Source organism: Camelina sativa, chromosome 18 (genome assembly GCF_000633955.1).
Source record: "Camelina sativa cultivar DH55 chromosome 18, Cs, whole genome shotgun sequence".
Classification (NCBI taxonomy): domain Eukaryota; kingdom Viridiplantae; phylum Streptophyta; class Magnoliopsida; order Brassicales; family Brassicaceae; genus Camelina; species Camelina sativa.
In genome coordinates, this window is record NC_025702.1 from 7,229,201 (window position 1) to 7,248,389 (window position 19,189).

Sequence of the window (19,189 nt, forward strand, 5' to 3'; positions counted from 1 at the left end):
CCCAACTCTAGCAACCTAACAATGCCAGACAACAACCAATCGAGTCCCTAGAACATTCTCCTCTTCATTGCCTTGATTTCATGATCACACTTTGCCTTTACCTGCACCACAAACACAAATTGAGATGCATGAGTATTTGATAAACACTCAGTGAGGCAATCCTCTCATCTACTGGGCTATACACACAAGCAACAATGATTCCAAAGTTCCAAACAATCAACAAACAAAACATACAAATCAGGAAAACAAACATCATCTCGCTCGAAGGGAGGTGTCGACCGACACTGGCATTGGTGTCGACCGACACTACCCCACATTGTCGATCGATGTCGTTTTGCTGGTGTCGACCGACACCAAGTGGTGTCGATCGACACTCCCTCTGCAACCACGATCCACTCGAAGCCGAGAGTCGAATCTCGCTCCCCAACCTCTTCCAAATCATCCAATACTCAAAACCCAAGCGAAATACATCCATAGGAACCTGTAGCAACCAATCCCAGCAAGAAAAACACACCAAAAACAGCAACAACAAGCAAGAACAAGGAATCAAAGGTTTAGATCAGCCATGTTCATGCACTCACCTCTTTGCAGGAAGTTTCTGACCAACAATGATGAATCTCACACTCCCAACAAACCTCCCACACGTTCCTAGCCTTGAATCCTCACTCCCTCAGCAAGATCTCACCCAGAAAGCCTTGAAATCTCACCAAAACTCACAAAAACTCAAGAACAACTTTTCTCTTCTATTTCCTCTTTGATTCAGCGGCGAGAGAACAATAAAACACGACCTAGGTCGTTTTCCTCACTTAATAGTCCGGTTATGTGGTTTTCCTTAACCAAACCGTCCAAAAATCGCCAATTGAATCCATCTGGTCAAACCGGAAATTAAGTGGTGTCGACCGACACCACTCTTGGTGTCCATCGACACCCATCCCCAAAACGCAGAGTTTTGGTTTGCGAATGTTATAATTCTCCCCCACCAACATAGATTCATCCTCGAATCTCGAACAACCATCAGTCAAAGACTCTCATGCAACCATCTCCATGGCTCGCACTCTTCCGACCGATCTACGGAAAGTCACCTCTAGGCGATAGGCTCACGTTCCAGGCATTATTTGCTCTCGACTTTTAGACTTTCCTTCACTCACAGGTGTAAACCTTGAGTCTTTATTGGCTCCTCATCAGACCGAGGTCTGCATGCCATGATATTGGCTCCTCATCGGGCCTAAACCCGCATGCCATAATATATATAAGGAAGTCCAATACTCGTCTCTCGGGTTGCCACCCTTCAGTGCACCCCCAGATTGTCATCCAAAGTCGATATACCAACCATACTCCCAAGCCACAAAGTCTTAGAATATGGCGGTACTAGGAGAACCAAAGTCCCCCAAGAGTCATGAGCAAACAATTCTGAACACGTCTACGTCCTATCCCTAACCAGGTTTCCTTCCCGTAGCTCAGGTAAGACAACACAATGTCCTACCAACCACATATTCCCTCACTGGAATACCTGATGACCACACAAGGGTCATCTCACTGCCCCACGGGCCGCCACAAAGACCAAACAAATGTCCTAAATATGACTGCCACAAAGGCCAAACAAATGTCCTAAACAGGACCACCGCAAAGGCCAAACAAATGTCCTAAATAGGACCGCCACAAAAGACAAACAAATGTCCTAAACAAGACCGCCACCAAGGCCACTCGTCCCGAAGGACCGTCACAAAGACCATATGTCCCGAAGGACCATCACAAAGGCCACACAATGGCTAAACAGCCCGCCACAAAGGCCACACAACGGATAAACAACCCGCCACAAAGGCCACACAACGGCTAAACAGCCTGCCACAAAAGCTACACACGTCTCGCAAGACCGCCGCACACGGCACAAGATAACCCCATGGTCCGCCACTAAGGCCATACTAGCCTCTCCAAGGCTCACGACGACTAAAAATGGACAAATTCGAACTCACATAAAACTTTCCATTTTTAGAACTGTCCACTTCTGGAAACTTTCCTCTTTTAGCAACTACTAATTAGGAAACCTTTCCCCTTTAAACAACAGGCTCGCGGAACTTTTTATCCCGAACACCACCTCATCTTGTTACTTAGTCGCAGTCAATGGCATGTTCCGACTCCACAACATGGTCATCTTGAGATACACTCTATCTCCAACCTGAAACTCAAGATCTCTCCTCCTCTTGTCGGCATAACTCCTATGCGGATCTGAGCTTCCTTCATGTTTAGCTTGAGAACTCGAATCTTCTCTGAGGTCTCCTGCACAAAATCTTCCCCGTACATGCTCCTATCCCCCACTTGAGTCCAACATAACGGTGTACAACACGACCTCACATACAAACCTCGTAAGGATCCATCCCAAAACTCGCCTGGTAACTATTGTTGTAAGCAAACTCTATCAAGCACAAGTGATCTGCCAAATGGCCACCCCAATCAAGCACACACATCCTCAGCAACTCCCCCAACGTCTGGATCGTCCTCTTTGGCTATCCATCTGTCTAGGAATGATAGTTGTACTCATATGCCCCTTAGTGCCCATCTCTGCCTGAAATGCCTACCAGAACACCAAAGTGAACTTGTAATCCCTCTCAGACACAATGCTCGCTGGCACCCCATGCAATCTGACTATCTACTTTACATACTTCTTAGCCAAGACCGCTGCTCCATCAGTCTTCTTAATGGCCAGAAAATGTGTCGACTTAGTCAACCGGTCCACAATGACCCAAATAGCATCAAACGTCCTGGACACTGGTAAACCTACCACGAAGTTCATAGTAATCATATCCCACTTCCACTCTGGAATGGGAAGACTCTTCAGCAATCCACCTGGTACTTGATGCTCAGCCTTCACTAGCTGACACACATCACACGTCGCGACCCAGTTAGCCACATCCTTCTTCATCCCGACCCAATGATAGTACCTCTTGAGGTCACGGTACATCTTAGTCGCTCCTGGATGAATGGAGAACATGCTCGCATGAGCCTCTCCTATCCTTAGGCACACAAATCCGCCCATGTACCAAAATAGTACTATTAGCTGAAACATGATACTCAGAGTCAACAACCTTAGAGGCATTCACCAGCCCCAAATCATTCTCCTGAGCCAAACGCACTCTGCTCCACAGATCCGCTCTATCAGTTGCAACCAAACCCAACAGCTCCTGAGAAACTGCACACAAACTCCACGCACTAATCTGTCCTACCAGAGAGTCCATATCCTGCTCCTAAGCCCAAGCTGCCCTCTTCTGACTCAGAGCATCCGCAACCAGGTTAGCCTTACCAGGGGGATAAGTTATATCCAGATCATAATCCGCCACCAGCTCCATCCACCGTCTCTGCCTCAAGTTCAGCTTGGGCTGAGTGAATATGTACTTCAGGCTCTCATGATCTGTAAACACCTGTATCTTTGCACCATAAAGACAAGATCTCCAAATCTTCAGGGAAAAAACTACAGCACCCATCTCAAAGTCATGAGTAGGATAATTTTCCTCATGCTTCCGCAACTGCCGCGAAGCGTAGGCAATCACCTTCCCATGCTGCATCAACACACACCCCAAACCAACTCTGGATGCATCTGTATAGACAACATAAGGTTCTCCCTGCTCAGGCAAAGCCAATACTTGAGTAGTAGTTAACATCTTCTTCAGTCTTGCAAAGCCCGCCTCGCACTCTTGTGACCACACAAAAGGAACATTCTTCCCTGTCAACTTAGTCATAGGACGTGCTCTGCTTGCAAAGCCCTGCACAAACTTCATGTAATAGCCTGCCAACCCAAGGAAAACCCTGATCTCCATGGCATTCTGCAGTCTAGGTCAATCTCTAATAGCTTGAATCTTCTCCGGATCTACTGAAACCCCATCTTTAGATACAATATGACCCAGAAAACCCATCTCACGCTGCCAGAAACTACACTTCCTCAGCTTAACAAACAGCTTCTGCTCATGCAGCTTCTCTAGAACTGCTCTCAAACACATTGCATGCTCCTCAAGACTTTTAGAATAAACCAGGATGTCGTCGATGAAGATGATGACAAACACATCTAGAAACTCCTGAAATAAGTTGTTCATCAACCTCACAAAAAAGCTGTTGGCGCATTTGTTAACCCAAACGACATCGCCACGAACTCATAAACCCATACCTCGTCCTTCTACTTGACGAACAACACTGACGCTCCCCACGGTGAAGTGATAAGACGTAAGAACCCCTTATTTTTCTTCCTCAACTCTACTAGACTACTAATCAAGTATGCTGACATCAACTCACCACCACCCGGATATCAACACCTCTTGTCCATCCAAGAACCTCTAGTAACTTGTCTCTTAAGAAAACTTCCACAAGATAGCTTATAACAAAATTAGCTTCCCGCTTAGCAATTCTCCACAACAAATCATCAATATGAGCGTAATAAAACAAACAAGTACCATACGTTCGCACATTCTGATTCACCGTGTCAAATGCTTTGCAAGCCGCCAACTCAAGCCTCTTGCCTTGTTTCCCTCAGCAAGCTTACCAAAACCTTGAATCTAGCAACCCTGTCCATCTCCAATGATCGTAAACATCGTCGCAACGATTAGATTATCCTGACATGAAGGCTTCTCGTGAACTCATGTATCTGGCAAATATGCCTTTCCCGGCTCAAACCTGCTGCAACTCCCCTTCCCGGGACTCCATCACCACCACCCTCACAATCCTAGCTCAACAGCTACACATTCATAACCGCTCTGGTCATAAAACCCTGACCCATTGGTCAACATATCCAACACCCAAGATTAAACCACCGTCAATCTCTCGAGGTCTACATTCAATCATTATGTTTATACTCACGTCCTAGGCATTGCTTGCTCCCAACTCCTCCACCCTTAGGTCCCAACCTTCGAGCCATACTAATCTCACTCTCAGACCAGCGTCTTCGAATTATACCGTCTCACTCTTGGACCACAATCCTCAAGATCTCGGTATCAAGGGAACTACTCATCCCCTTAGGGAAACATAATCCCCTCTGCCACTCTCGGAGCCCCCAGCCCCTCGAGCTATCGGTATTCAAGAGAATCACCATCCCCTCAAGAGCAACAATCCTTAACGACTATAAACATCTCCCAACCAGAAGTACATCCTGTGGTCCGAGTATAACATAGCAATGTTACACCTTCCCACTCAACTTCTCATATCAACCTGGATTACCCACCAAATAGAGAAATATCTGATCCAACTGAATATGAACACCTATCTGCCCCTCTAGGCTCGATACCTCTCGATAAGAATCTCGTACAGGTCATCTACAACTGCTCCATCCTCCTAACAAAAGATGGATAGTCCTCAACATTCGCAGCCCTCGGCTGCACCCCCCACATGCGGTACAACTGGAGCCTGCACTGGTACCCCCTCTCGGTAACCGCTCCCACAGCACGCCAACAGATCCGCCAAGCGATCATCTCGACCCTGGGCTCCACCTGCTGCAGCCCCAAACTTGGGTTCCCAGCACCCCCGGCACGCTCACCGGCTAACCCCCTCTGGTCCCTCCTGATACGCTTGCGATCCTACGGCGTACCTCCTCGTGGAAATCTGTACCACACACTTGCTGGCATAGGAAACCCGTCCGAACACGACCATGACAATGCCCACGTCCACGACCAACAAATCAAACACCTTTAACCACTGCACTTCCAAGAACAGAGGCTAACAAGCAATCTTAACATAACACAAACCACAAAAACATAAACGCAGCGTGGAATCACATTGTAAGCTCGAAGAAGATGTTCTAGGACTCCATGCCACACAAAATTGAGTAACTCACGTAATCAATCAAAGCATGCAATCCCAACATCAACAACAGAAACCTAGTGAACCCAAACCTAGAACCGTAAGTGCTCTGATACCAAACTGAAATGACCTGACCCTTTTTTTTTAAATAATAAATAGTAATAATATAATAAAAATAATAAATAAATTACAACTAGTGGTCCCATATCCACTAGCCACCTAACCACAATCATAAACAACAGCGAAATAACAAATACCAATATCCAATAATACTCAATAATAGAATAACCAATATCCAAACATAACTATTCCAATGTCAAACCGACACTAACCCACAGTGTCGATCGATGTCGTTTTGCTGGTGTCGACCGACACCAAGTGGTGTCGATCGAGACTCCCTCTGCAACCATGATCCGCTCGAAGCCGAGAGTCGAATCTCGCTCCCCAACCTCTTCCAAATCATCCAATACTCAAAACCCAAGCCAAATATGTCCATAGGAACCTGTAGCAACCAATCCCAGCAAGAAAAACACACCAAAAACAGCAAAAACAAGCAAGAACAAGGAATCAAAGGCTTAGATCAGCCATGATCATGCACTCACCTTTTTGCAGGAAGTTTCTGACCAACAATGATGAATCTCACACTCCCAGCAAACCTCCCACATGTTCCTAGCCTTGAATCCTCACTCCCTCAGCAAGATCTCACCCAGAAAGCCTTGAATCTAACCAAAACTCACATAAACTCAAGAACAACTTTTCTCATCTTTTTCCTCTTTTATTCAGCGGCGAGAGAACAATAAAACACGACCTAGGTTGTTTTCCTCACTTAATAGTCCGGTTCTGTGGTTTTCCTTAACCAAACCGTCCAAAATTCACCAATTGAATCCATCTGGTCGAACCAGAAATTAAGTGGTGTCGACCAACACCACTCTTGGTGTCCATCGACACCTATCCCCAAAACGCAGAGTTTTGGTTCGCGGATGTTACAAAATATTTATACAAAACAAAACTCGTTTCCGGAAACTTTCGTTGAAAACATTTTTTTTTTAAACAAAATCGTTTTCGAAAACTTGATCCTCCGGGTCAGCACCGGAGTGGCCTTAACCTGGCTCTGATACCAAATGTAACACTCGTACCGTCGCAAAAGATGGAACAACATGTAATCCATTCGGTCTGGCCAATAACGTTTCTTTGTTTAAAATTCACCAACGAACAGACTTCAAACTGCAACTGTTGAACTTACTAACCTGGGAAATAGGGAAATAAGGGGGTGAGTAAACAAGTTTACTCAGTGAGGAGATCAAACTCTTCCCACTGGACATACAATAATCACGTTCCGAATATAATCAGCGATCATTACTTAGCTTAGATTTAGAATGTCTATTAATCAAACAAACAAGCAAACATCTTATTCTCCTCAATAACTTTCATCTTATTTTATGCACTTTGGTGGCAACTACCACATTCAAACATTTCTGTTTCTTTACATAAGAAGTTTTATTTTATTTATAGGTTTGGCCATTAACACTTTTTCTGGCTCCCAAACCCCCTTTTTTAGAAGACCACGACCAATAGCTCGATTCTTCCCTGCTCGTCAGCGGTTTATGAACTGCAATGAACCCGTCAGTCATTACAGTCCAATATCCTCAAGTATCTTTCCCTTTCTTATTCTCATTCTCATTCTTATTTATGTTCATAATTATATTTATAATATAATATATAAGTTAATTCATAACATCAGATTATGTAGCTAATGTGCCTAACATATATCATGTTACTAACAGCCTATTTTACTATGCACACAAATCCACACAAACACTTTCAATCAATAAATAATTCTTAAGTCTATACTCATCAACTATCGAAGAGTACATAAGGAAAAAGATTACTGTTATCCGCAAATACCACCCTCACCTTAGTTATTGGATTTAATCCTTGGTGTAGAAAAAGTAACAACAGAAACTCTTCAGCAACAATCCTCCATCGGCAACAGTTTAGATCACCATAATCAATTAAACCAAATAAAAAATCCAAAGTCTTTACTTAATTTTGATATTTTCCACTTAAATTAATTAGACCATAAACTAATAATTTAATATACCACAGTTCCACTTTTAGGCCACATGAATGTTTGGTTTCATAATCAAATCTCAAGTCAAACTAATATCACAAACACCACACTCCCATACGTGACCACCAAACCATAAGTCAACTCACGTCCACATGAATTAAGTTACGGTTCTTGTCTAACATAAGTTAAGATTCATTGGTTTAGACACGGTTCAATAATCAACAAAACACAACAACAACTACAACACGAGACAAGGTGCAGCCGATTACCTTTCTCGGCAATTACTCTCGACAGATCTGATCGGCGGCTTGACATCGACACGGCCATTCAAGCTTCAGAGGTTAGATCCTCATCGCTCAACAACGAAACGACAACAACAATCATAAGACAAGGTCAGTAACTTCTTGTGCAAGCTACATAAGAAAATAGGGTTTCCTTACCCTTAAAGATATCTCCGATGGACCATGAATGCTCTGGTGACAACGCCTGACATCTCCGGTGACCGACGGTGGCGGACTAACCAGCTTTGGTGACCGACGGCTGTGAAGGCTCACGGTCTTCTAAGCAACGCTACTTCTCCACAAGACTCACGATAACAACAAGGCCTCTCGATAACTTTCTTCTTAGTACCAACATCACCAACAAGAAGATCACGACTTCAGATCTCCAAGGATCAAGATCAAGATGCTAGTGTGTTTTTAGGGTTAGGTCTGCGTTTCTCCTTGACGGCAAAATGGAGAAGGAGATACATATACAACACACGACATTCCTTTTGTCGTTTTAATCATTTTGCTCCATTTGGGCCTTTTAATGGACTGATCTTAGCCTCACTACTAGTCGCCCCATCGGACCCCAAACTGGCTCTGCAGGGCATCGATCCTAATCCATCACTGTGGATATCCCAATAGATCAATTGGTGGCAACTTGTCCTTTGGGAAGGTTGTTAAAGGGTGGGGACCAGGGTTCGAGGAACGCCTGGCGCACCAATAACCTACTGTGGATTTGGATGAGTAGTTCCATTTGCCACATTGAGGGGTTAGGATCGATGCCCTGCAGGGCCAGTTTTGGGCTTATGGGGCAAGCTAGCAGTGAGGCTAATGGGGTCCGCGAGACGGGTTGTTACATACTCTTATCGTGTGAAGTTTTGCTACAGGCGCAAACGTTTCCTTGTAATCTTCTCCATAGGTTTGTGTAAAGCCACGCGCCACAAGTCGAGCTTTATAGCGTTCTATATCTCCATTGCTCAAGTATTTGATTGTGAATACCCATTTTGAGCTTACTGCTTTCTTTCAAGGTGGAAGGTCAGACTCGTCCCATGTATGATTACGTTTCATAGCTCCTACTTCATCATCAACAGCATTCAACCATTATTTGCTTTCCTTGGCTTCTTCATATGTCTTTGGTATATCGTGTTCATCTATCTTACCAAGAAACGCTTGATGATCAGCTGGTAGTATAGCTAGAGAACACACGACTTGAATCGGATGAGCAATGGCTTGATTGTTGTAATATAATCGCTTGTCTTTCCAGGTTGACAGATACTTGATCCGGGTACTTCTCCTTACTGGTGGTGGTGTCGGATCATGATGTGATGACGTCGGCTCCAGGAGTTCCAAAGTTGTTTCTTCAGTTTGAGCTCTGTTTTGGAATCTGTTTTGAGTCTAAGTTTGTTCAGTTTCTTGGGTTTGAACTCGAGCTTCAACTTGAGTTTGAACTTGAGCTATGTTTTCTTCATGTATCACATCGGTCTCCCCCTCTGACATCGGAACCAAAACCTCAGGCGGAGCTGTTGTAGTTATTGCGTCACCAGTTGAGTCAGGTGTAGTATCCTGGGACACAGTTTGATGTTGATGTGGTGAGATGCCAAGATGATCGAGTAAGAACCTGAGGCTTGCGGATCGATCAGTAGGATTTGCAAGGTCCTTTAGATCATCCCAATTTCTCTTCTCAAAGTATACTTGTTCTTCAATAAACTTGACATCCCGAGAAACGAATATGCGATTACTGGGAGGATCAAAGCACTTGTATCCTTGAAACTCTTAGGACTAAGGGTTAAGAATGTTTTACCAGATTCTTTGAAAGCCAAAGACTTGAAAAATGCTTCCAAGTCTGATTTCCTCACAAAGTCGCCAGATGCAGTCTCTTCTCCACTCTTCGATGAGGCAGCTTGTCCTTGTTCATCCTTTGAGTGGGTGAGATTTGCTCTCGGATCTCTGTTGTTGTTAAGGTTATTTAACTTGTTGAGGTTATTTGGCCTTAAGTGAGGATGAAGAAACCAACATTTGTCTTTAGTGTGACTCTTTCTCTTGCAATGTTCACACCCTTCTTTTGGTCTTCGATCCTCTGGCTTGAAAATGCCCTTGTTGGCCATGACTAACTCTCCTTTACCACTGAATAGGCCAAGTGAACCTTGCTCTTTCTGAATCTGCGCACATACGTCATCAAGACTAGGGAGCTTGTCAGATATTAGGATGTGTTTGATGAGGTCATTGAAAGTAGGGTTGAGTGTGAGCATCAAGGCAAAGACTTTTTCTTGTTCTCTTCGCTCGTTGAGCACAGCCGGATCCATGGTGTTCGGCCTAAGTATTTCAAACTCGGCCCACAGAGATCTGAACTTACCGAATTGTTTGTTAAACTCCATATCCTCTTTAGTCAGGTCATTGATAATCTTCTTAACTTCAAAGACACGAGTCAGGTTGGAGATGTTGCCGAAGACGTTCTTGAGAGTCTCCCATAGTTCACCAACCGTCTCACAGTATGAGTAAGCTTCGAGAATCGGAGCTTCTAGAGAGTTTTGGAGAATGGAGAGGACGATTTGGTCTTCTTTGAACGATTTGGCTTCTTCTTCGAGTTTAGCCTCCTCTTCATCTTCTTTGATGATTTCTTCTCATCGTTCTTGGTGGCTTTCTTTGGAGCTTTTCCGCCTTCAATATGGCTCCAGAGTCCGCGGCCACATAATGCGGTTTTGGTGGTTCTTGACCACATGAGATAGTTTCCTCCTTTGAGAACGGTAGATAGCACAAGAGGTTTCGAGTTTTCCATGGTTGTGCTATGGACCGTTGGATAAATCTTTTAACCAGAGAATCAACTGTAAACTAAAGACTAGAGAAGAACATGAGAGAATATACTTTGAGAATAAAGGGAGAAACACGAGAATAGAAGATTCAGATTGTCAAGAACAACAACCTGGCTCTGATACCATGTTAGAATTGCGGAATAGAAGAGAATTACTTGATAGAGAATAAATGATAAACCAAAAGACTTAAATTAGAATCTCTCAAATGTATGTTACAAGGGCTGATATAGAAAGCCAATAGGCATATAGCCGTTAGTACTGAATTAATGGAGATAGTGACATAAGGAGGTCTTCACATGGGAGCTCCTACGATGAAAACGACCTCCGATCTTGGTTTGACTTCGCTGGGTTCGTCCACCAAGAGTCACATGTAACTTCTATCTATTCTAGATCCTTCCTCTTATCAGTATCGATTCCCGTAAGGCCTCTGTTCCTCATGCTGCAACTTGGACTACGGCCCAGTTATCATTATTGATCAGATACTCGTACGGACAGGCTTGATTTCATGTCCTATCTCCCTTGATCAATAATCAGTGACCAGCAATGCACATCCCTAAGATATCAACTCCATTCAAGGCTACTAGCTTCAAGAAAAGAACTCTCAATTGAATTTGGGTGAGTGTAACGTGCATAATATCCTTATGCGTCTCCGTTCCAGTCTCACAAGCTCTTCTAAAAAAGTTTTTGGGTATAATAAAAACCCAACCTAACAAGTAACAACCAATCCAATATGTTGGCATGTGTATATTCTAAATAAACACACGTTCTTATATAAAATGAGAAAGTGAGGAGACTTTAATTAGCACGAATGAAAAAGAAACAGATCTACCACCTCTTAATTTTTTTTTTTAAGATAAAACAATAATGAGACTAAGTACTTCATATCCAGGCTCATCGTGAGTTCCATTTTTATAGTTCTTTAATCATTTCTTCTTCTTAATCACCACTTCGTGACATCCTCTACCCTCAGATGCGACAAGTAGAGCTTTCTACCGCTACGGCTGAAGTGGGAATATTTTGGAAATTTTCCATTTAATAAACTGATTGATTAGACGAAGTAGACATAGTTGAAAGAGATAATTAGATGCAATAGTTAAGAACATAATTAAAATAAATGGGACTTGGTTACAACTGTATAATGCTAAAAATGATAAATAAATAAAAATACTCTTAACCTTTTTGTCTATATTTACTACTTTGTATCACTTTTAGTTAATTATATATCCTTAAAAAATTTATACATATATTTTGATAATTAATAATATAAAATTAAAATATTAGGTGAAAAATAAATATAAACGAGGAACATTATTATTATATTACCCTATTTAATAACTGATGTGTAATTATTTTACTTTTCAACATTGACTATGTCCGTACTTGGAATTCCACGGCAAAAGACTAGTTTCGTTGGCGCTTGATGTAGTGCCTTTCATTCTCGCGCTCTTTCTCTCTGGTCTCTCTCTCTCTCCGGCGATCTTCATCTTCTTCTTCCATCCTCCGGCGAAATTTCTCAAGATTACCAAAGAAAAAACCGCAATTTCCAAGACCACCACAGCCGTTACCACCTAAAAACAGCGAACGCTTTCTCTTGATTTCCGAGCACACCTCACTTTCATCGGAAACTCCCCTAACTCAAGAAGCTAGGGTTTCGAAATTTCACATTTTTGTCCAAGAATTTTGATATAGAAGAGGGTTTTATTTTTTTAATTTTATTTTGGAGTTTAGCGCGGAATTTGATGGTTAGAACGGCGGAGACTTCACGTAGTCTTGTTTGCTTAGGATGACCGGTGCTGCTTCACCGTGTGATCGGAGAGGGTTTTGGTATTTTGGTAAACCCCTCTCATGGAATGGCAGATCTTGTGAGCTATGGTAATGTCGAGCGAGACATCGAACAGGTCCTCTCTTCTTCTTTCCTCTGTGTTTTTTTTTTATATATAATTTTGATGATTTCTCCTAGTCTCACTAGATGTGTCTGAAATTTGTTTGCAAATTATGTTTTTTTTTTCCGTCTTGTAAGTGTCCCTGTAATTTTGAAGTTTTAGTTACGAACTAGTTTTTGTCTCATCAAGATCTTCACAGAAGCCCTTCAATGTTTTGCAGGCTCTAATTGCTTTGAAGAAAGGTGCTCAACTGTTGAAATATGGTCGGAAAGGAAAGCCTAAGTTTTGTCCATTTAGACTCTCCAACGTGAGTGTCCTTTAGATTAAAAATGGATTACATTTCGGTTCTGAGCATAAATAAAATTGGTTTTGCTGTAAATTTGGTTCTGAGCCTTGCAATCTTTCCATGAGCTTCTTTGTGGTGCTATTAAGGCTGAGGATATTTTCGCATCTTTGTGTTTGGTCAAATATAAGCCTTTTATTCTTATCCACCTTGGACATGTTATTTGCAGGATGAGACATCTTTAATCTGGATTTCAAATGGTGGAGAAAAACGTCTCAAGTTAGCAACTGTATCTAAGATTGTTCCAGGACAACGAACTGTAATTTCTCTTGAATTTCTACTTTTTTTTTTTCTTTTTTGTTTCGATGCAGTATCAAACAAAGGCATCAAAAAATTTATGAGGAACATGTTATGACTTTGATCACGTTTATGCTATCAGGCTGTTTTCCAACGTTACCTTCGCCCTGAAAAGGATTATTTATCTTTTTCTCTCGTATACTCCAACAGGAAGCGGACTCTTGATTTGGTAATAAACCTCAGTTACTTTCTCTTCAGCATGTATTGTCTGCCTCTGTATATGTGAAGTTAAAAAGGTTACCTTATATTCAGATTTGCAAGGACAAAGTTGAGGCAGAGGTGTGGATTGCTGGCCTAAAAGCTTTGATATCTGGTCAAGCTGGCCGCTCTAAAATTGACGGCTGGAGTGATGGAGGCCTCTCTATTGCTGTAAGTAATGAGCATTCCTAACGCTGACAGCGTCAGTTTTATTGATGTTGCAAATGTATTTCTCTCTTCTCAAGATAAGTCTCATTTAGTTTTTCCTGAAGTTTGTTTTGTTTCATTTCATCATTTTCAGGACAGCAGAGACTTGACTTTAAGCAGTCCTACCAACAGTTCAGTTTGTGCTTCTCGAGATTTTAGCATTGTTGAGACGCCCTCCAATTCAAACACTTTTCCCAGGACTTCTAGAACTGAGAATTCTGTCAGTTCTGAAAGATCACATGTGGCATCAGAGAGCCCAAATATGTTAGTAAGAGGACCTGGATCAGACGTTTTCCGGGTTAGTGTCTCTAGTGTTCAAAGCAGCTCAAGTCATGGTTCTGCTCCAGATGATTGTGATGCTCTAGGTGATGTTTATATATGGGGTGAAGTGCTATGTGATAGTGTTGTCAGAGTCGGGGCTGATAGGAATGCTTCTTGTGTTGGTTCAAGGTCTGATGTTCTGATACCAAAGCCATTGGAATCCAATGTTTGTTTGGATGTCCATCACATAGCATGTGGTGTTAAGCATGCTGCTCTAGTCTCTAGGCAAGGTGAGGTTTTTACGTGGGGTGACGCATCGGGAGGACGTCTTGGCCATGGAATGGGAAAAGATGTTAGTGGTCCTCAGCTTATTGAGTCTCTAGCTGCTACTAGTGTTGATTTTGTTGCCTGCGGTGAGTTCCATACGTGCGCTGTCACAATGACAGGAGAGATTTACACATGGGGTGATGGAACACACTGTGTTGGACTTCTTGGCCATGGTACCGATGTAAGTCACTGGATACCAAAGAGAATTTCAGGTCCTCTTGAAGGTCTTCAAGTTGCGTCCGTATCTTGTGGACCGTGGCACACTGCTTTGATCACGTCAACTGGACAGCTTTTTACTTTTGGAGATGGAACATTTGGTGTTTTAGGGCATGGTGACAAAGAAACTGTATTTTACCCGAGAGAAGTTGAATCTTTATCTGGTTTGAGGACTATTGCCGTTGCATGTGGTGTATGGCATGCTGCTGCAATAGTAGAAGTCATTGTCACTCAGTCAAGTTCAAGCATTTCATCAGGAAAGCTGTTCACATGGGGTGATGGTGACAAGAGCCGTCTTGGTCATGGAGATAAAGAGTCTCGGCTTAAACCCACATGTGTATCAGCTCTAATTGACCATTCTTTTCACAGAGTTGCATGTGGACATAGTTTAACAGTTGGCTTGACCACATCGGGGAAAATTTACACGATGGGTACTACTGTTTATGGTCAACTAGGGAATCCCAATGCTGATGGGAAGCTTCCTTGCTTAGTAGAGGATAAACTAACTAAGGATAGTGTTGAAGAAATAGCATGCGGAGCTTATCATGTAGCAGTCTTAACGTCTCGAAATGAAGTATTTACATGGGGAAAGGGTGCGAATGGGAGATTAGGTCATGGAGATATTGAGGACCGTAAGGCACCCACTCTTGTTGATGCTTTGAAAGAGAGACACGTAAAACATGTTGCCTGTGGTTCAAACTTTACAGCAGCAATATGTCTTCATAAATGGGTTTCTGGTACTGAGCAATCTCAATGTTCAGCTTGTAGACAGGCGTTCGGATTCACACGAAAGAGACACAATTGTTACAACTGTGGACTTGTCCACTGCCATTCATGCAGTTCCAAGAAATCACTGAAAGCTGCTTTGGCACCTAATCCAGGCAAGCCCTATCGTGTCTGCGATTCATGTTACTCTAAACTAAGTAAAGTTTCAGAATCTAGTATTGATAGCAGGAAGAATGTTATGCCACGACTTTCCGGGGAGAACAAGGACAGATTGGATAAAGCCGAGATAAGATTGGCTAAATCAGGAATACCATCAAATATAGATTTGATTAAGCAGCTGGATAGCAGGGCAGCTAGACAAGGAAAAAAGGCGGACGCATTTTCTCTTGTTCGCACTTCTCAAACACCTCTATTACAGCTTAAAGATGCTTTAACCAATGTGGCTGACTTACGGCGCGGGCCACCAAAACCAGCAGTAACTCCGTCTGGAGCAAGCTCCAGATCTGTGTCACCTTTTTCAAGAAGATCTAGTCCTCCTCGTTCAGTCACTCCCATTCCTTTGACAGCTGGTCTTGGTTTTTCAACAAGTATAGCTGAGAGTCTGAAGAAATCAAATGAACTTCTGAATCAGGAAGTAGTCAAATTACGCGCCCAGGTAAAACTCGACCTCCAAACCTTGAAAGCATTATCTTTTTCTTCCACGTCTGTCTGTCTAAACTCGTTAACTTTTTAAAATGAATCTGGGATGCTGTTCAGGCCGAGAGTCTGAGGCACAGATGTGAGGCCCAAGAATTCGAAGTTCAGAAGTCTGTGAAGAAAGTGCAAGAAGCGATGAACCTGGTAGCAGAGGAATCCGCCAAATCAGAAGTTGCAAAAGAAGTTATAAAATCTCTGACAGCACAGGTTTTGGCTTGATTCTCTTATATATATTAAACCGTCTCTGTGTGATGTATTCATCTTTGAAATATAATCCCCACGAAGTTGTCTTGTCATTTCCAGCATCCCCCTTCCACGGAAATCCTGATTTCGTTTTTCCTTTTCTGTTTCTTCCCTAAACTTTCCTATTTGATCTTTCCAGGTCAAGGATATAACCGCGTTGCTACCATCGACTGCTTACGAAGCACGGACAGCTAATTTATTGAACAGGTTTGAGCAAAACGGATTTCAATTTGCAAGTGCGAATGGACAGCGTCCATCACGATCTGACTCAATTAACGACACCTCACTTGCATCAACTTTGGCAATGAATGGACTTCGGCGGAATTCCCCGTCACCAAGAAACACAGATGCAAGCATGAGCGAACTTGGAAGCGAGGGTATTCGAATCAGTAATGGTTTCTCAGAAGATGGTGACAATCGCCGAAACTCAAGAAGCTCAGTAGCATCAGCTTCAAATGCTTCTCAAGTTGAGGCAGAGTGGATCGAACAGTACGAACTTGGTGTTTATATAACACTATTAGCCCTAGGCAATGGAACAAGAGATCTCAAACGTGTGCGGTTTAGGTAACATTTTAGAATATCTTGATACTTTTTTTTTTTGGAGATTATAAACTAATACTAATGCGGTTGTTTTTTTTTTGTAGCCGGAGAAGGTTCAAGGAGCAACAGGCAGAGGTATGGTGGTCTGAGAATCGCGAAAGAGTGTACGAGAAGTACAACATTCGCGGTACCGATAGAGCAAGTGTGGCAACATCACCTCTATCCCAATCACAATTCCAGACATGAACCCAAAACAATTAAAAGCATAGGAAGCAGTTAGCCTTATTCTGAGTTTCACTTTCAGGCAATTTAATTACACTGTATATAGAGAATCTCTGGCGTTGTTTTGCAAAGAGTTTGTCGTGAATTTCCATTTACGTATTGTTTAAAAACTAATTGAGATAACATCATCTGATTAGCCAACTTCACGCCTTGTAGCGTTTTTTCTCCGTCTTCCACTTCATGCCGTTTTGCTTTTCGGTAACTACACTGGGCGCTGTTTCTCTTTCTTTTAGGTATCCTCATCTTTTATTATGTTTGGTTCTCATTTCCCCCAAATCAGCCATGGAAGCTAGACTCTCCGAAACTCTTGGCCTCCCATCTCCGAATCTTAATCACTGCCATCTTCCACGCGATTTCAATTCCCTCTTCACTCATTTCTCCGATCTCACCTCCGTCAAAAGCCCCATCGTCAGAGAGCCTAAACCCAAAACCAAATCACCGAGATTTAGAGCAAGTTTCGGAAGATCCGAGGCATTATTTGCATGTACATCAGTCTCGGATCCAATCCACGCAAATCCCGGATCAGAATTCCTGAAATGGATGAAACAAGCATCACGAAGCAGTCCAAAAATCCAAACACTCATGAAACAACTCTCTGTGTGGGAACGTGCCATCATCGGTGCAGGAGCCGGTGGACTGGCGGGAGCTTTTACATACGTTGCCCTTCTCCCACTTGACACAATCAAAACCAAGCTTCAAACCAAAGGCGCGTCTCAGGTGTATAGCAACACATTTGATGCAGTAGTTAAGACATTTCAAGCTAAAGGTGTTTTAGGTTTTTACAGTGGTGTCTCCGCCGTGATTGTTGGGTCTACGTTTTCCTCCGCCGTCTACTTCGGTACCTGTGAGTTTGGTAAGTCTCTACTCTCCAAATTCCCGGATTTTCCAACCGTGCTAATCCCACCTACTGCTGGTGCTATGGGAAACATAATCTCTTCGGCTATAATGGTCCCTAAAGAGCTCATTACACAGAGAATGCAAGCTGGAGCTAGTGGGCGATCGTATCAAGTATTGCTTAAGATTCTTGAGAAAGATGGAATCTTGGGGCTTTACGCCGGTTATTCGGCTACATTGTTGAGGAATTTGCCGGCTGGTGTTCTAAGTTATTCGTCGTTTGAATACCTCAAGGCTGCGGTTTTGGAGAAAACGCAGCAGAGCCATCTTGAGCCTTTGCAGAGTGTTTGTTGTGGCGCATTGGCTGGTGCGATTTCTGCTTCCATAACTACACCATTAGATGTTGTCAAGACTAGGCTGATGACGCAGATTCATGTCGATGCAGTGAACAAACTTGGCGATGCTATGTATACTGGTGTGGCTGGGACAGTGAGACAGATACTAAAAGAGGAAGGTTTGGTTGGTTTTACTCGCGGTATGGGCCCTCGAGTTGTTCACAGCGCTTGTTTCTCTGCTATCGGTTATTTTGCATTTGAGACTGCAAGGCTTACAATCTTAAATGAATATTTGAAGAGGAAAGAAGTTTCTGAAACTAACCTTGATGCTGATTCTTGAGTTTGGTTTTAAATATGGTCAGATGAACAAAGAGAGCTTTTCCAATGCTTCTCCAAGAAGCATTAATCTTTATCCTTGTTCTCCATACTTGAGTTGTTTCACTTTTGCTGCATTTTCATTCGAGCTTTATTTTCATTCTGATTCGATTTCTTTCAGATTCATCTTTATAGACTGCCATGCTTTCCTTCAATCTCATGTCATTTTTGTCCGTATAATCCTACGCTTGTAAATCTATCTTCCTTCTTTTCTCATACACTTCATTTTTGTTACAAAGCAGTTGGGAGTTATGTTGATTTATAATTCTCTGCTACATTAATGAGGAACTTACTGCCTGGCATATTAAGATACTAGTCGTATGGATAGTTGAAAGAAACAGTTTTGGAGAAAATGCAACAGAAGAACCATCTTGAGCCTTTGTTGTGGCGTGTTGGCTGTGCTATATGTGCTTCCATAAATACACCATAAGATGTGGTCAAGACTAGGGTGATGACAGATGTTCACATAACTTGGTGCTACTGGGGAGGAACTGTGAGTTA

General features: G+C 42.7%; 2 protein-coding genes across 4 annotated transcripts in view; both read left to right on the plus strand.

Annotated features, from left to right (window-relative positions):
* Nucleotides 12,311-19,189, plus strand: part of LOC104760760 — a 10,591-nt gene continuing 3,712 nt past the window's right edge. The window contains exons 1-9 of one of the 2 annotated variants that reach the window (XM_010483719.2): nt 12,311-12,823; nt 13,029-13,115; nt 13,321-13,410; nt 13,531-13,617; nt 13,701-13,817; nt 13,948-16,038; nt 16,140-16,286; nt 16,462-16,886; nt 16,967-17,307. In XM_010483719.2, coding sequence (XP_010482021.1) covers nt 12,776-12,823; nt 13,029-13,115; nt 13,321-13,410; nt 13,531-13,617; nt 13,701-13,817; nt 13,948-16,038; nt 16,140-16,286; nt 16,462-16,886; nt 16,967-17,108 — 3,234 coding nt within the window. In that variant the 5' untranslated portion in view covers nt 12,311-12,775 and the 3' untranslated portion in view covers nt 17,109-17,307. Of the gene's footprint in view, nt 12,824-13,028; nt 13,116-13,320; nt 13,411-13,530; nt 13,618-13,700; nt 13,818-13,947; nt 16,039-16,139; nt 16,287-16,461; nt 16,887-16,966; nt 17,308-19,189 lie in introns of those variants that run through there. The other variant, XM_010483721.2, reaches the window with a different exon arrangement.
* Nucleotides 17,415-18,892, plus strand: LOC104760759 (protein MITOFERRINLIKE 1, chloroplastic-like). 2 transcript variants are annotated; one of them, XM_019240394.1, is made up of 2 exons: nt 17,415-18,345; nt 18,424-18,892. In XM_019240394.1, exons 1-2 carry the CDS (start codon nt 17,427-17,429, stop codon nt 18,651-18,653), a joined length of 1,149 nt encoding a protein of 382 aa, XP_019095939.1. In that variant the 5' UTR covers nt 17,415-17,426; the 3' UTR covers nt 18,654-18,892. The 2 variants fall into 2 exon arrangements, with proteins under 2 accessions (XP_019095939.1, XP_010482020.1); XM_010483718.2 differs by having other exon boundaries at nt 17,427-18,892.

Coding starts and splice junctions, on each gene's coding strand:
- LOC104760759 (XM_010483718.2), top strand. CDS start 17,427: ATGGAAGCTAGACTCTCCGAAACTCTTGGCCTCCCATCTCCGAATCTT.